This window comes from Dermacentor albipictus, chromosome 2 (genome assembly GCF_038994185.2).
Source record: "Dermacentor albipictus isolate Rhodes 1998 colony chromosome 2, USDA_Dalb.pri_finalv2, whole genome shotgun sequence".
NCBI classification, from domain to species: domain Eukaryota; kingdom Metazoa; phylum Arthropoda; class Arachnida; order Ixodida; family Ixodidae; genus Dermacentor; species Dermacentor albipictus.
The window spans coordinates 182,386,158-182,399,084 of record NC_091822.1 but is presented as its reverse complement, the minus strand read 5'-3'; the positions used below and the strand labels follow the sequence as shown (position 1 = coordinate 182,399,084).

The 12,927-nt window shown below is 47.3% G+C and overlaps 1 protein-coding gene and 1 pseudogene across 1 annotated transcript; both read left to right on the top strand.

Annotated features, from left to right (window-relative positions):
• Positions 1-7,895: 7,895 nt before the first annotated feature.
• Positions 7,896-9,103, top strand: LOC135919437 (ubiquitin-conjugating enzyme E2 Z pseudogene; annotated as a pseudogene).
• A 644-nt stretch (positions 9,104-9,747) lies between these two features.
• LOC135920507 (ubiquitin-conjugating enzyme E2 Z-like) lies at positions 9,748-11,025 on the top strand. Its single transcript, XM_065454791.2, has one exon. The coding sequence runs from the start codon at positions 9,863-9,865 to the stop codon at positions 10,667-10,669; it is 807 nt and encodes a 268-aa protein (XP_065310863.1). The 5' UTR covers positions 9,748-9,862; the 3' UTR covers positions 10,670-11,025.
• Positions 11,026-12,927: the final 1,902 nt, after the last annotated feature.

Here is a 12,927-nt window from a genome sequence, read left to right as displayed (position 1 = left end):
GTCCGTGATAGAGTGTATAAGCGCGACTGAATGAGGACGTAGAAAGAAACAAATACACAGGTACAGCGCTTCACTTTCAACTATGGGTTTTATTTTCGCACGCATCGATAAATATATACCGTACGAGCGGAAACAAACGTGACAGCAAAAACGAACATTCAGTGGTGCATTTCGATGAACCGTACACGTATGCAAAGCATGGCGAAAACATATACTGCAATGGCGTTAAGTAGCAATTGCGTTCATTCCAGACTACAGTAACGACACATTCGAGATATACGGTGTCCCACGTAACTTGTGCCAAAATATAAAAATGTGCAAGTACCACGTAGCTAGACACAAGCAATGTAATGTTGTTTGCCGACTCTTGGAGCAAGCCAGACTGTTTTTTTTTGTATTTCACCTAATTACACAAATAGTAATGACTAATTAATCAACTTCAATAAATATTATACTCGGAGTAACGTGTCAATGAGAAAATTGTAGACCCTCCTGAAAAATTCCCAATCCAGCTTTCTGTTGCTCAGTAAGCGCTACATAAAAGTTCATTTCCAAGCCTGAAAGAAAGCCCGCGAAACACGAAAAAGTGCTGTGCCACTAGTCGTGCGGCACATTTTGCGAGATTTTGTGGGCTTTCTTTCAGACTTGGAAACACCCAGAATTCCACCTGCGAAAGCGGAACGCGCTGTTATCTTTCTCAGGCAAATTTCACGCTCGGAAAAACTCTTATTTAGCACGTATTGTGCAACAGAAAGCTGTATCTAGAGTTTTTCATGTCACTCTACAATTTTCTCATGGACACTTTCATTTCCTTAGAATATTTGAGAAGTTGATAAATTATTATGAATAATTATCCAATTAGGCGGAATGGACATATAATCTGAGTATCTGCCAGCGACCGCAAACACCATAGCCTTGGTTGTGTCCAGCTCCATATATGTATATATATATATATATATATATATATATATATATATATATATATATATATGAAGTGAGATGCTTTATTTCCTACGTTTCGGTGGGGGGAAACGCCAAGGCGCCGCGCTTAAATACATACACACCATATAGGCCCCCTTATGTACTTATCGACTGCGAAGAAGGGGAAGGAATCAGGAATAGACAGAAAGACACGGACGTTAGCCACATTTCCAAGACACATTGTTGGTGTGAGGAGTTTGCACTCATGATGATCAATAGTACATGAAAAAAAATTTTCGCAATGGGACGCTTGTAACAGGTTCTCAGAGCAACACTAGATACAGCGAAAACAGGGTTCAAAGAAAAGATGAGACTTGGTTAGAAAGAAAGAAAAGAAATAACCATGACAGAAGAGATTGTTGTAAGGTGACTGCACCCGTCATGAATCATGAGTACACATGGCAAACGTGGTAAAAAGTGCACCACGGGACGGGATGATCCTAACAGCAGGTTCGTACAGCAACAAATGTAACAAAGGCAGAGTTTACAAAAGAGCTTAGCCGACGGAAACCATGAAATGGTTTCCGTCGGCGCAAGTCCTTGCTGCAGACGCACTTCACCCGAGCTTCGAGGGCGTTGCGCTGATGGCGAGTCACATTAAACAGCTGTGCAGCCGGAAAGCAACTGACGGGGCGTCTACCTCCAGGCTCGATCACGTGCCGAGCTGTCACGCAGGGCAAGCACCCTCCGGATTCCGGGCTTCTGCACCGGAACTACCTACGCCTGACTCCACCATCCTACAACGGCCTCCGCAAGAGCATTCTGCCAGCCTCATCCCTACCTCCAATCTCAGGAGACGGCTATGCTACACACGAAACAGGTCGGGCAGTGTCCCTCCGTTTCACCAGCATTCTCCAAGAAACGGCAACCAAGCGAAAACCGCCACTTCTTGTAATGCACTAACTATACTTCAACCGAGATGAATGCCAAAGACAGTGCTTTCCTCAAAATTAGAAAAAAATATTCATAAGCACGTCAGATATGTAGTTCACGCGTCCACATTTGGCTACCCTGATTGTACCTAATTAAGGGACTTCTCGTTTCCCTTAAACCAACTACCCCTCAAATGTCAAGCCGTAACCTTGCAAAATTGAATGACACATTGAAAACAACATCACTCGATTTCATGCGCATTGTTATCGACCATCATCAAACATCTGTCAAAGCGTTATTAAACAGTGAACAACAGGTGCGCAAAGCTTGTGCATTAAGCCCTTTGTAATGTGTCAAGCTCGTTGAGTTCGAGTAGAAAAAACGATCAGAAACCCAAAAGTCCAGGAAGCTACTACACGTGATAACGTTAGCCTTGAACAGCTCTCGACGCGCGACATATGTGTCCATGCTGAACCATCTTGCAGGAAGAGTACTTGTCTAAGCAAACATTGCGAACGTGGGCTTATCTGACTCGGAAATGGCTGTGCTTTCTCGAGGTTTGAATTTCTGCCCAGCCACAGGCCGTTATAACGAACTTAGCTAGCTAAAGATTTAGATGACTTCCCGCGAAATATGAGGCTGAAGGAGCTTTTTTAATGAGCGACCCGCTTACGATAACATATCTTCCCGCCAACACCGGACCCCGCCTACTCAACGCGATATATGTCTGGATGTGTATGTTTCTGCTGTGCAACGTGACATCCTGCAAGCCCATGTTAGACGCATCTTGTTCAAGCAAAATCGTTCTCTCCATGAACGAAAAACAATTGGAGGATTAGGGAAATGCTCAGATATTGTTATAAAGCCCGCCGATGAAGGAGGAGCTATAGTAATAAAGAACATGACTGACTACGTCAAGGAGGCTCAGAGGAAACTAACTGATGGCACATTCTACAAGCGGCACAATCAAAAACACACCGACCGACCGACCGACCGACCGACAATGAACTTTAATCCTGAATAGCTACTGTCAGGACCTCCTAACGGGAGGCCTTTGTAGCCGCTGGCCGCGCCCACGTAGAGGACAGAACGCCGTCACGCTCCGCCCTTTCTAGGGCCCTCTGGATAGCATGGGCTTGCTTTCAGAGTACCGTGCTTCTGATGGCCTCCTCCCATTCGGCTTCGCTGGAGAGAAAGTCGTTAGGCAACGCGGGACATCGCCAGAGCATGTGAGCCATAGAGCAAAAGGTTTCACTGCCGTCGGGACAACTAGGGTCCACATCCGAGTACATCTTACTGAGGAATCTCGGCAACGGGAAAGATCCCGTCTGCAACGTTCTAAGAGTAGCTGACTGACCTCTACTGAGCTTCGGCTGAGGCATAAGAGAAACTGTCCGACCAAGTTGGTAATGTTTAGTAATATCATTAAATGTGAGGAGTAGATCGTTCTGCTGAGTCCCTTCCTGCCCCTCCGGAGCCTCCAGACCATCGCGGCGTGGTTTGGGAAGCCCTCGAGAAAGTTCGTACCCGTGTGTGCGGAGAACCACGTGATATTAAACTGGGGCAAGCCCTTTTCTGCAGAGTAGAGGCCGCTTCTCGAGCTAGGTTACCCGATTCGAAAGCTCCGATCTCGAGTCGGTATATATATATATATATATATATATATATATATATATATATATATATATATATATATATATATATATATGCACTTGTCGGTTGTATGACTCAGAGCGTTCCTATAACGACCAACGCTAATGTGCTATACTTCCAGGAGGTCCCGAAGAAGTCACCATGCAGCGGCGCCCTGGACTGAAATCATGCTAATTTAGTGGAAACAAGCAATAAAGCCTTCATGCATTCATTCCACAGTTCACGGAGCGTTCATCACTCTGGGATAGAGGAGATGAATCTTGAACTGACTATGCAGCTCCTCTAAAACCGTCACTTGGATGAAATCTGCTGGACGCAGGCGCGGATCTTTTGCTAGTCACGTGCCATTTATAAGAGAGGGAGAAGAAAAGGAGAAGATTTCTGGTAGGGTATACAAAGGTAGCGAAAATTAAAGCTGAACTAATGGCTCCGCACTGCTGTTTTGTTCACAGCTTTACCTTTTCTAGCCCTTCGCCTCATTCCTGTATTTATCAATATCGATGCGTTTCCTACAAGCACTTTAACCTTAAATTTAACCTTTAACCCGCATACATATAGAACACTTTATTCAAGGCGAGTGAGCGAAGCAACCTTATCAAGAATGCCTGCAGAACGATTAGCCTTCCCCTGTAAGGGAGGCGTCACCATGACGCGGCCATGACGTCTTCCCGGTGGGTGGCGCCTCTACTCCGGCCGTGGCCGCACTACTCCCTTTGGTCGACCGCGCCTGCCCCTCTTTTGGGGTGGCAGCCTCCCTCCGGTTTCGCTCGGTCGTTGCCTTTCGAGGGCCGCCGAGATCTGCTGGACGGTCTGGGCTTGGACCTCGTGATCGTAGCACCTCGTTGCGACCTCGAGCCGCGGAGGGATCGTTCTCACCGTTGCAGCTTCGTGCGGATTTTTGGCACAGTCCCAAAGGATGTGAGCTGCAATGGTTCTTTCCTTTCGGCACGCACAACGCAGGTCACTAAGAACATTTTTTGGGGGGGCTAGTTGGTGCATGTTACTGGAGTACTAAAGCCCCAAACAGACGACACGTCCGTGTCTCTTCTCGTGTCGTCTGTTTGGCACTTTAGTACTTCAGTAACAGGTCACTAACATAAACACTCGGACACACGTGCCTCATCAGTACTGGAGTGAACAACGACCCCGTCTGAAGTTGTCGGTATAACACCGCTTTCTTACGGGTTCAAGGCAAGAATAATGTATGGAGTCTTATCAAAACTTAAAAGAATTCGAAACTCGGTCAAGCTGCAGTAGGCCGAATTCGGCTAACCCCAAACAGGCGCCACGGGAAATGCGCCACAGTTCCCTCTGTAGATGTTCTCTCTTCTACACATTCGGAATTGCATCCCTGGAATAGACTCCACGAAAAACATGCCTCCAGTGAAGTGTCTTTCTACAGACACTATTAATATACAGACATTAGAATAGGATAGGAATGACTTTATTAAAATGCCGGAAACCGAAGGTTAAACGCATCGTGACATTGGCCAGAATTATATAGGCACCACCCGCCTACAAGAGCATGAAGTAACCTGCTATAAGGTCCATATTTACTGACGGCTTCTCTAAACAGCATAGGTACTTACTGTAGCCTTTTCCTTCCTTCCACAGGCCAGACATTTTCAAGGCGTTTAGAGTGAGTAATGTCATCAACATCCGCCGAACTGTGTGCGATGAAACAGGCGATAAAATAAACACTACGGCGACTTCAACAAGAATGGGCAATTTTCAGACTAGAAAGCATCATTGTGAAGCCTTTGCACGAAAAGAACGAAATCAACCAATTACATTTTGGTCCATGGCGTATGGCATACCTACACCACTTGGCGTCTAACACTGGACATGTGGTAGCATTTCAGTGGCTTGCAGGATATTGCGCTATAGCAAGTAATGAAAATGCGGGTGAGGTGAGGGTGAAATGCGGGTGAAGTGTCAAAGTTCTGACAAAGGCAGTCCGCGATAGCCATGACAACATCAATTATAAAAATGTTTTTGTTTGAAAGTGAGGCTTCATCTTGGGCAAAGCGATATGTGCCCACGGAACGGAAGGGAAGTTGGTCTACAACTTCAGGCAACTACCATTTTTCCTACAACATGGACCTAGAGCTCGAATCAAGGCTACTACAATGTCTACCACGCCATCTGGAAACGCGCCTTTATCACCTTCTACGACTAAGCATTGTATACACGAAGGGCCTTCTTTTTAGAAGTGACCGTCTGCCGAAGCACGTTGTCAGCACTTGGACGTCACATAGTCTCAAGAGCACATCTTGCTTGAGTGACCAGCTTACAGAGACGAAGGTATAAGATGAACATAGAAAAACTCGACCAAGGCCCCTTGACTTTGACACGGATGCTGGGTCCCTGGTCTTGTCCGTCGAAACAGCGCAAAATCTTGAACTTCTTGTTTTTTTTATGTTGAATCAATAGGTTGGCTCTCTAAACTGTGACCCATCTACATCATCTCATCAAGAATGTTTTTTATTTAACCCTTAACCATCAATCTTTATCAATATTACCTACCTCCATCGCCTAGGACACTTACTCTGTGGCCAAAAAAATCACAAGACCTGCACCTTCTTTTTCTATCCTTCTGCACACCTTCTTCTAGGGCCTCATCCCCTTCGTCCCATTCCCTGCAGCGTAGCATTTAGGTAAATATATGGAGGGCTAGCAACTCTCCTTTTCAATAAATAGTTTTCTCTCTCTCTCTCTCTGTAACAACAGAAAGTAGGTTGCAAATCGTCGTCGTCGTCATCATCATCGTCATCATCATCCAATATTTATGTACACTGCCCAGGGCGAATTAAGGCCGCTTCCAGCCATCTCCAATTACCTCTTTCTTACGCTAGCTCATTTCATGTTCCGCCTTCAAATTTTGCAACTTGATCGCACCACCTCATCCTCGGCCGTCCTCGACTGCGCTTCTCTTCTTCTGGCACCCATTTCGTGCAGCCTTGCCGCAGAATGGGTGCCAAGGCTGCAAATATGTTCTTGCAAACACTTCGAATTTAGTTTTATCTTCCGTGAAGAGTCGCCACCAGACAAGTAGACAAGCATCAGACCACGACCTACTGAAACTCCAGGCGTGCATAGATAACCGACTTCTATGGGAGTCGCCTCCGCCAACACTCGTTCAACAATTGATCGTGGGTGTCGTTTTTATGACCTGTTCGTCTGCTACTCTACGGTTGACTGGGTCTGTAGGAGTTGTAATTAGAATGACGGTTGTTTTGTTGTTACGAAGTGTTGCATAGTTGATCATCTTTGCGAACACAGTGACAGTGATGTCACAAGGCTTTGCTCGGTCACATGGCTCCAAAAGTTGACTGCCCGAACCAGAAAAATGTCGGTGCGTGTAGACTGTTGCTCTCAAAATCAGCGTTAATAGCCGCTCCTATTTCCTTTTTAACGATGCAACAAGCCGCACAGCTCTTGGACATTAGGTCACATGGTTTATAGGATTCGTAAAGTTCACAACAGTTTCATTGTTTAGATTGCAAAGTTCGCTTCCGCGCTTTATGAGAAATTGGAAACTGCCCAACATTCGACGACAGAACTATTACCACTAATTTTAACCTTTAAAACTTGTCTATGATTGCGCCGTAAATTCAAAAAGACAATTACGCATACTGCTTCACTTCGACATATCTTTTGCACCACCGTTATGCTGCCGACGTACCACGCAGAAAAGCTAGCTTGGCAGTGTTGAAACAAAGTTTTGACACAAGGCCTGCAGTGCAGCACCTTTTAAAGCACTGCGATCCCTTTTGCAACCTTTAAACTAATCTATACATCAAGCAATATTTCAAAAAAGCTACGTTCACCTTTCCTTGAAACAGACTCGATCAATTTTCTCCACGCATCCGGCGCAGGAATTACTTGTGAAAGCTTTTACTAGATCCTCTGCCTTTGAAGTCCTAATGTGGCCTCTGACATTAGGCCACCTGTAATAAAGTCAACAAAGCTATTTTACCTTATGAATCTTTTAAAACAATTTTTCAGTCTCCTACCGAGGCTAGGCGAGGAAAAATTATGCCGTCTAGAATTGCAGCTGCCACCTGTGCTTGTTTGCCTTTCTTGCACCACTACTCCTCCTCTAATTTCACAACTAAAACGCAAAAAATTCGCATATTTTGTTTTGTTTCTCTATTTGTGAATTTATTTGTTCACCACCAATACAAGTGTTCTGCGCCTGCCGAAATGGCAGTTCGAGCATTGGAATAGATCGCGGAGGCAGACGACAGCGAACAGGCTATAACTAGCGTAACTCTGGCTTATGTTCCTAGCGGCAAAACAGTTGACCTATACATTTGTCGCAATAAAAGCGACCTTAGCGAGGTCAGGGCCAATCACAGGTTGTATTCTTCATCGTCGGTGCGCGCGCCATCAGGGCGCAAGGCAGTGCGCGAAGACGAAGAAAGCAACTATGGCCGCCCCATCTCCAAATTCCTGGGATCCGCTCTCGTCAGAGAACGAAGAGCCATCTCCGCAGTGCCTGATGCGAGTCAAAAAGGACATCGCCAATTTCAGAGCCCAGCCGCCGTACGGTCTCTTCATCGCTCCGCAGGAAGACGACTTGACCAAGATCCACGCCCTAGTCGTGGGCCCCTCTGACACGCCGTACGATGGCGGCATCTTCTACTTCATCTTGAAGTGCCCCTCGACCTATCCCGTGAATCCGCCCAAGGTGCGCATCATGACGACGGATGCCGGACGGGTCCAGTTCAACCCGAACCTCTACGCCTGCGGCAAGGTGTGCCTCAGCATTCTCGGGACCTGGTTCGGACCGCAGTGGACGCCGATGCAGACCATCGAGAGCGTGCTCATATCCATCCAGTCACTACTCAACGAAAACCCTTTCGGGAACGAGCCCGGCTTCTCGTTTTTGTCGCCGCTCACGAAGGTCCTCGGCTACGAGAGCAACTACAACTCGTTCCTGCAGCACGAGACAATGAGAGTGGCAGTGTGCGACACGGTAGAAGCGTGCCTCGACGGCACTTCGCCGTGTCCACCGGTTCTGAGGGAGCAAGTGCTCAAAACTTTCTCGGAGTCATACGACAAGTACGAAAAAATGGCCACGGAACGGCTGAATTTGACCGGTACCCCACTGTATGATCGTTTTTTTAATGTCAAGGGAGTGTACCAGTACGACACACTGCTGGCGCGGCTCAGGAGCCTGAACGACAGAGTGAAGCAGCGGAAAGAAGCTGCAGCGCAAGCGAAAAACAAGTAATCTATTATCCGGTGTGACGGGCGGCCCTGACGCATCGACGCGTGACGTTTACAAATTTGTTACGTACTGACACTTTGACGGCTGTGCATGTGAGGCGTCCATCAAAAATGTGCCCTCTTTATCTGTCCGCGCCATTTTCCGCGGCTGCGGTGCGTCTGTGACACAACCGCATTATAACCAATGAACTCTGGAGCATGTTCTGAACCAAAGATTCTTGGCAAACGGTCACACCACCGGTCCGGTCTGGAGGCTCCTCAGTGCTACTGTATCAAGCCGGCTGGCTCCATTGGTGATGTGCACGAAGAACCCACAAATTTTCTGAATAAATACTCCAGAGGGAAATGCGGCATTATTGTTCATGGGGGTTTCCTTAGCGCTTCTTCAATCACCGTGAGAGTAACGGGCAAGTACATGCATTTTTTACAGCGAAGCTATTAGCCTCTGTTGCTCGGGATGTTGCTTGGCGTGCTAGCTCACCCAAAACAAATGGCAGCTGCGAAAAGGAATTTGTTTTCGAATTTCACGTAACAAAATTACGTTTTCTCGCCATCGTTGAGCTTGCCGCTGATCAGAAGTAGCATTCACAATAATACACTGCGGCTGTGCAGTAGCAGCGCTGCGCGTCACCCCTTCTAGCGCGCAGCGTTTACCAGCCGCGCAAACTGTTAACGAGATAAATGGTGCAAGGAAGTGAACACGACCGCGTTCAGTGAACAGATCGGATCCGACAGTTGCAGATCTCCAGCGAAAAGACCTAGCGCCGCTTTTATGAGGCTTTTAATCTCTGTGTGCAGCGCACATGGAAGGGAAGTCACTAACCACAATCCCCCGCACGGGAACAAAAGAACATTACGCTGATGATTAAGCAGAAGGACAAACGCTTTTAGTCTAAAAACGCGCTCGTTCTTTGAAAGTGCCTTAACACTTTCGGCGTGATTGTGCTCTATATTTTCTGTATCCTGCGGTGTCCGCCCGGCTTACAAGTGTTGTTCGTACACATTTGTCGCAATAAAAGCGATCTTAGTGAGATCAGGGCCAATCACAGGTTGTATTCTTCATCGTCGGTGCGCGCGGCATCAGGGCGCAAGCCAGTGCGGGAAGACGAAGAAAGCAACTATGGCCGCCCCATCTCCAAATTCCTGGGATCCGCTCTCGTCAGAGAACGAAGAGCCATCTCCGCAGTGCCTGATGCGAGTCAAAAAGGACATCGCCGAATTCAGAGCCCAGCCACCGTACGGTCTCTTCATCGCTCCGCAGGAAGACGACTTGACCAAGATCCACGCCCTGGTCGTGGGCCCCTCTGACACGCCGTACGATGGCGGCATCTTCTACTTCATCTTGAAGTGCCCCTCGACCTATCCCGTGAATCCGCCCAAGGCGCGCATCATGACGACGGACGCCGGACGGGTCGAGTTCAACCCGAACCTCTACGCCTGCGGCAAGGTGTGCCTCAGCATCCTCGGGACCTGGATCGGGCCGCCGTGGACGCCGGCGCAGACCATCGAGAGCGTGCTCATCTCCATCCAGTCGCTGCTCAACGAAAACCCTTTCGGGAACGAGCCTGGCTTCTCGTTTTTGTCGCCGCTCACGAAGGTCCTCGGCTACGATAGCAACTACAACTCGTTCCTGCAGCACGAGACAATGAGAGTGGCAGTGTGCGACACGGTCGAAGCGTGCCTCGACGGCACTTCGCCGTGTCCACCGGTTCTGAGGGAGCAAGTGCTCAAAACTTTCTCGGAGTCGTACGAGAAGTACGAAAAAATGGCCACGGAACGGCTAAATTTGACCGGTACCCCACTGCGTGATCGATATTTTAACGTCAAGGGAGTGTACCAGTACAAGACGCTGTTGGCGCGACTCAAGAATCTAAACGACAGAGTGAAGCAGCGAAACGAAGCTGCAGCGCAAAGGAAAAACGAGTAATCTGTTATTCGGTACGGCGGCAGCATTGACGTGACGGACTGCGCGACGCGCCAATGCGTGAACTTGACTACTTGATGACGTACTGAGGCCTCGACGGCTGCGTATGTGAGGCGGCCATCAAGAATGTGCGCTCTGTATGCGCTCGTGCCATGTTCTGTGGCTGTGGTTTACCTGTGACCCAACCGCAGTGCGAAGTCCGGAGTGCTTTTTGAACCAACGACTCTAGGCCAACGGTCACGCTCTCCAATCGCGTCTGGAGGCTGGTCAGCGGTACTGTCTCAAGGCGGCTGGCTTCATTGGTGATGTGCACAAAGAACCCACGAAATCTTTGAATAAATATTCCAGAGGGAAATGTGGCACTAGTGTTCATGGACATTTCTGCAGAGTTGCTTCAAACGCCCTTGGAATAAAGGAAAACGCATGGATTTTTTTTATTTTTTTCCTTCTGCTTCAAATGACCTTGTGCATCTTTTGTTAACGGTCTTGAAGCCCATTTCTCATTATGAAATCGCTGGGTGACCATAATAAGCGTTAGCGCATCGTGAGTGCTACTTATAAAACGTCATGGTGAGTGCTACTTACAGAACATGTATGTAATTTATTTGTGTATTGCAAATCAGAACAAAAACAACTGCACACGTAAAGCCCAAGTGGTTTAAGCAAACTTTATTGTGCGGTTATAAAATAACAATAAAAAAGCTGTAATATGCTTTTTTCAGCGGTTGTGTGTTAAATTGCAGATACATTTTCCACATACCACGCCAATCATTCCCATGAATGGAAGCTTTACAGTGCCAAATTTTACTTTTTTAGTGGCGTTCGTTTGAACCTGTGTGACAGAGGCATGGCATCCGAGATTGGACAGCGCACGCTGGCGGCGCCCTCCAGTCTCGGAGGCCATGACGACTTGCCCTATAGCCCGCCGTGCTGTATAACGTTCTGAGCGCCAAGTATTCATTCTTCACTTGTACAGTGCAGTGGGACCAGACGACATCAAAGGGGGCCCGATTAAGGTAGCAGTGCCCGCTATTAGCTTTCCTCTATAGTACATAAATGTTATCTTATCATGAGGATAGGCGATTTTCTGAATTACTACAAGTTGCTAGAGTGGCGGTTATATAAAAACGTGGAGAAATGGGAGACTAACTCTCGCAGGTATCCGTACTGAGCTTTTTCATTAAAATATTTGAACGCGTACTGTACAAAGGTTACTCGGGTTTTTGAGAAAGCGTGAAGTAATTTTACCACACCAGCTCGGTTTTCAAAAAGATAACTCAACTAGCCAAGCCAAACTGCAAATAAGGGAACTAGTGGTAAAAAAAAAGGTCACCACCTGTTCCAGTCCGTTCAGATGGTCGAACAGCGAAGCTGTGTTATGCACTGAGGGTTACACCATGCAAATCAAATTTCGCAAGCACTCTATATAGGAAATATTTTGTTTCATCATTCTTTCACCTCATTTTGGCTTACGCGTGCTTCGCGTGGTAAGCATGCTTCAGGAGCGCTTTTTTTTTGCGCCTGAGGTTTGTGTTTGTGTTTTGCCGTGCTTTCGCGTGCAAGTTGTTCAGCCCCGTGGTCTTCCCATAGTTACAGCTGAGATGGAATGTGCAGAACCACTCATCCAAAGCTCCGTATATTGGGCGCAAGGCCCACCACTGGAGATGCTCGGATTGGCTTGAAGATTGACATCTTTGTGTTTCTTAATGAGGTTACACAAACGTTCGGCTGCGACAGAGAGAACGGGGTCAGTGCCGGTATGCCCACCGTCCGCCGTTGTCGCTTGCGTCCGATGTATAGAGTTTGCTCGGTGGCTTGGTTAGCAGCATCCGCCCGTGATTGCCACTTCCGATTCTTCAAAATTAAATTGATGATGATGATGATTGGAGTTTAATGGCGCAAGGGCATCTAAAATTAAATTGCTTCAAAATTAAATCTGTCCCTCACGTAAGACAATGAATGGCTGATAACCCCTTAAGCAATGGCTCATACCCCCGTAAACGCGGCCTCCTCATTACGACGACAGAAAAGTTAAACTCTACGCTGGAATGACGAGCGGCAACGGAGCCAGCCGTGGAGGAAGACGAAAACGCTTTATCCATTGCTGATGATGATAGCTTTAGCCAAGTCCGTTAACGACGGCGCAGGGTCCGCCTAAATAGCTTCGCTATAATATCTAACAAATGTTGTATACAGTATAAATATTTCTGGACCTAAGGAAGGGCCTTCGATTCCAGAATCCCTTACTATTATTCCGGAAT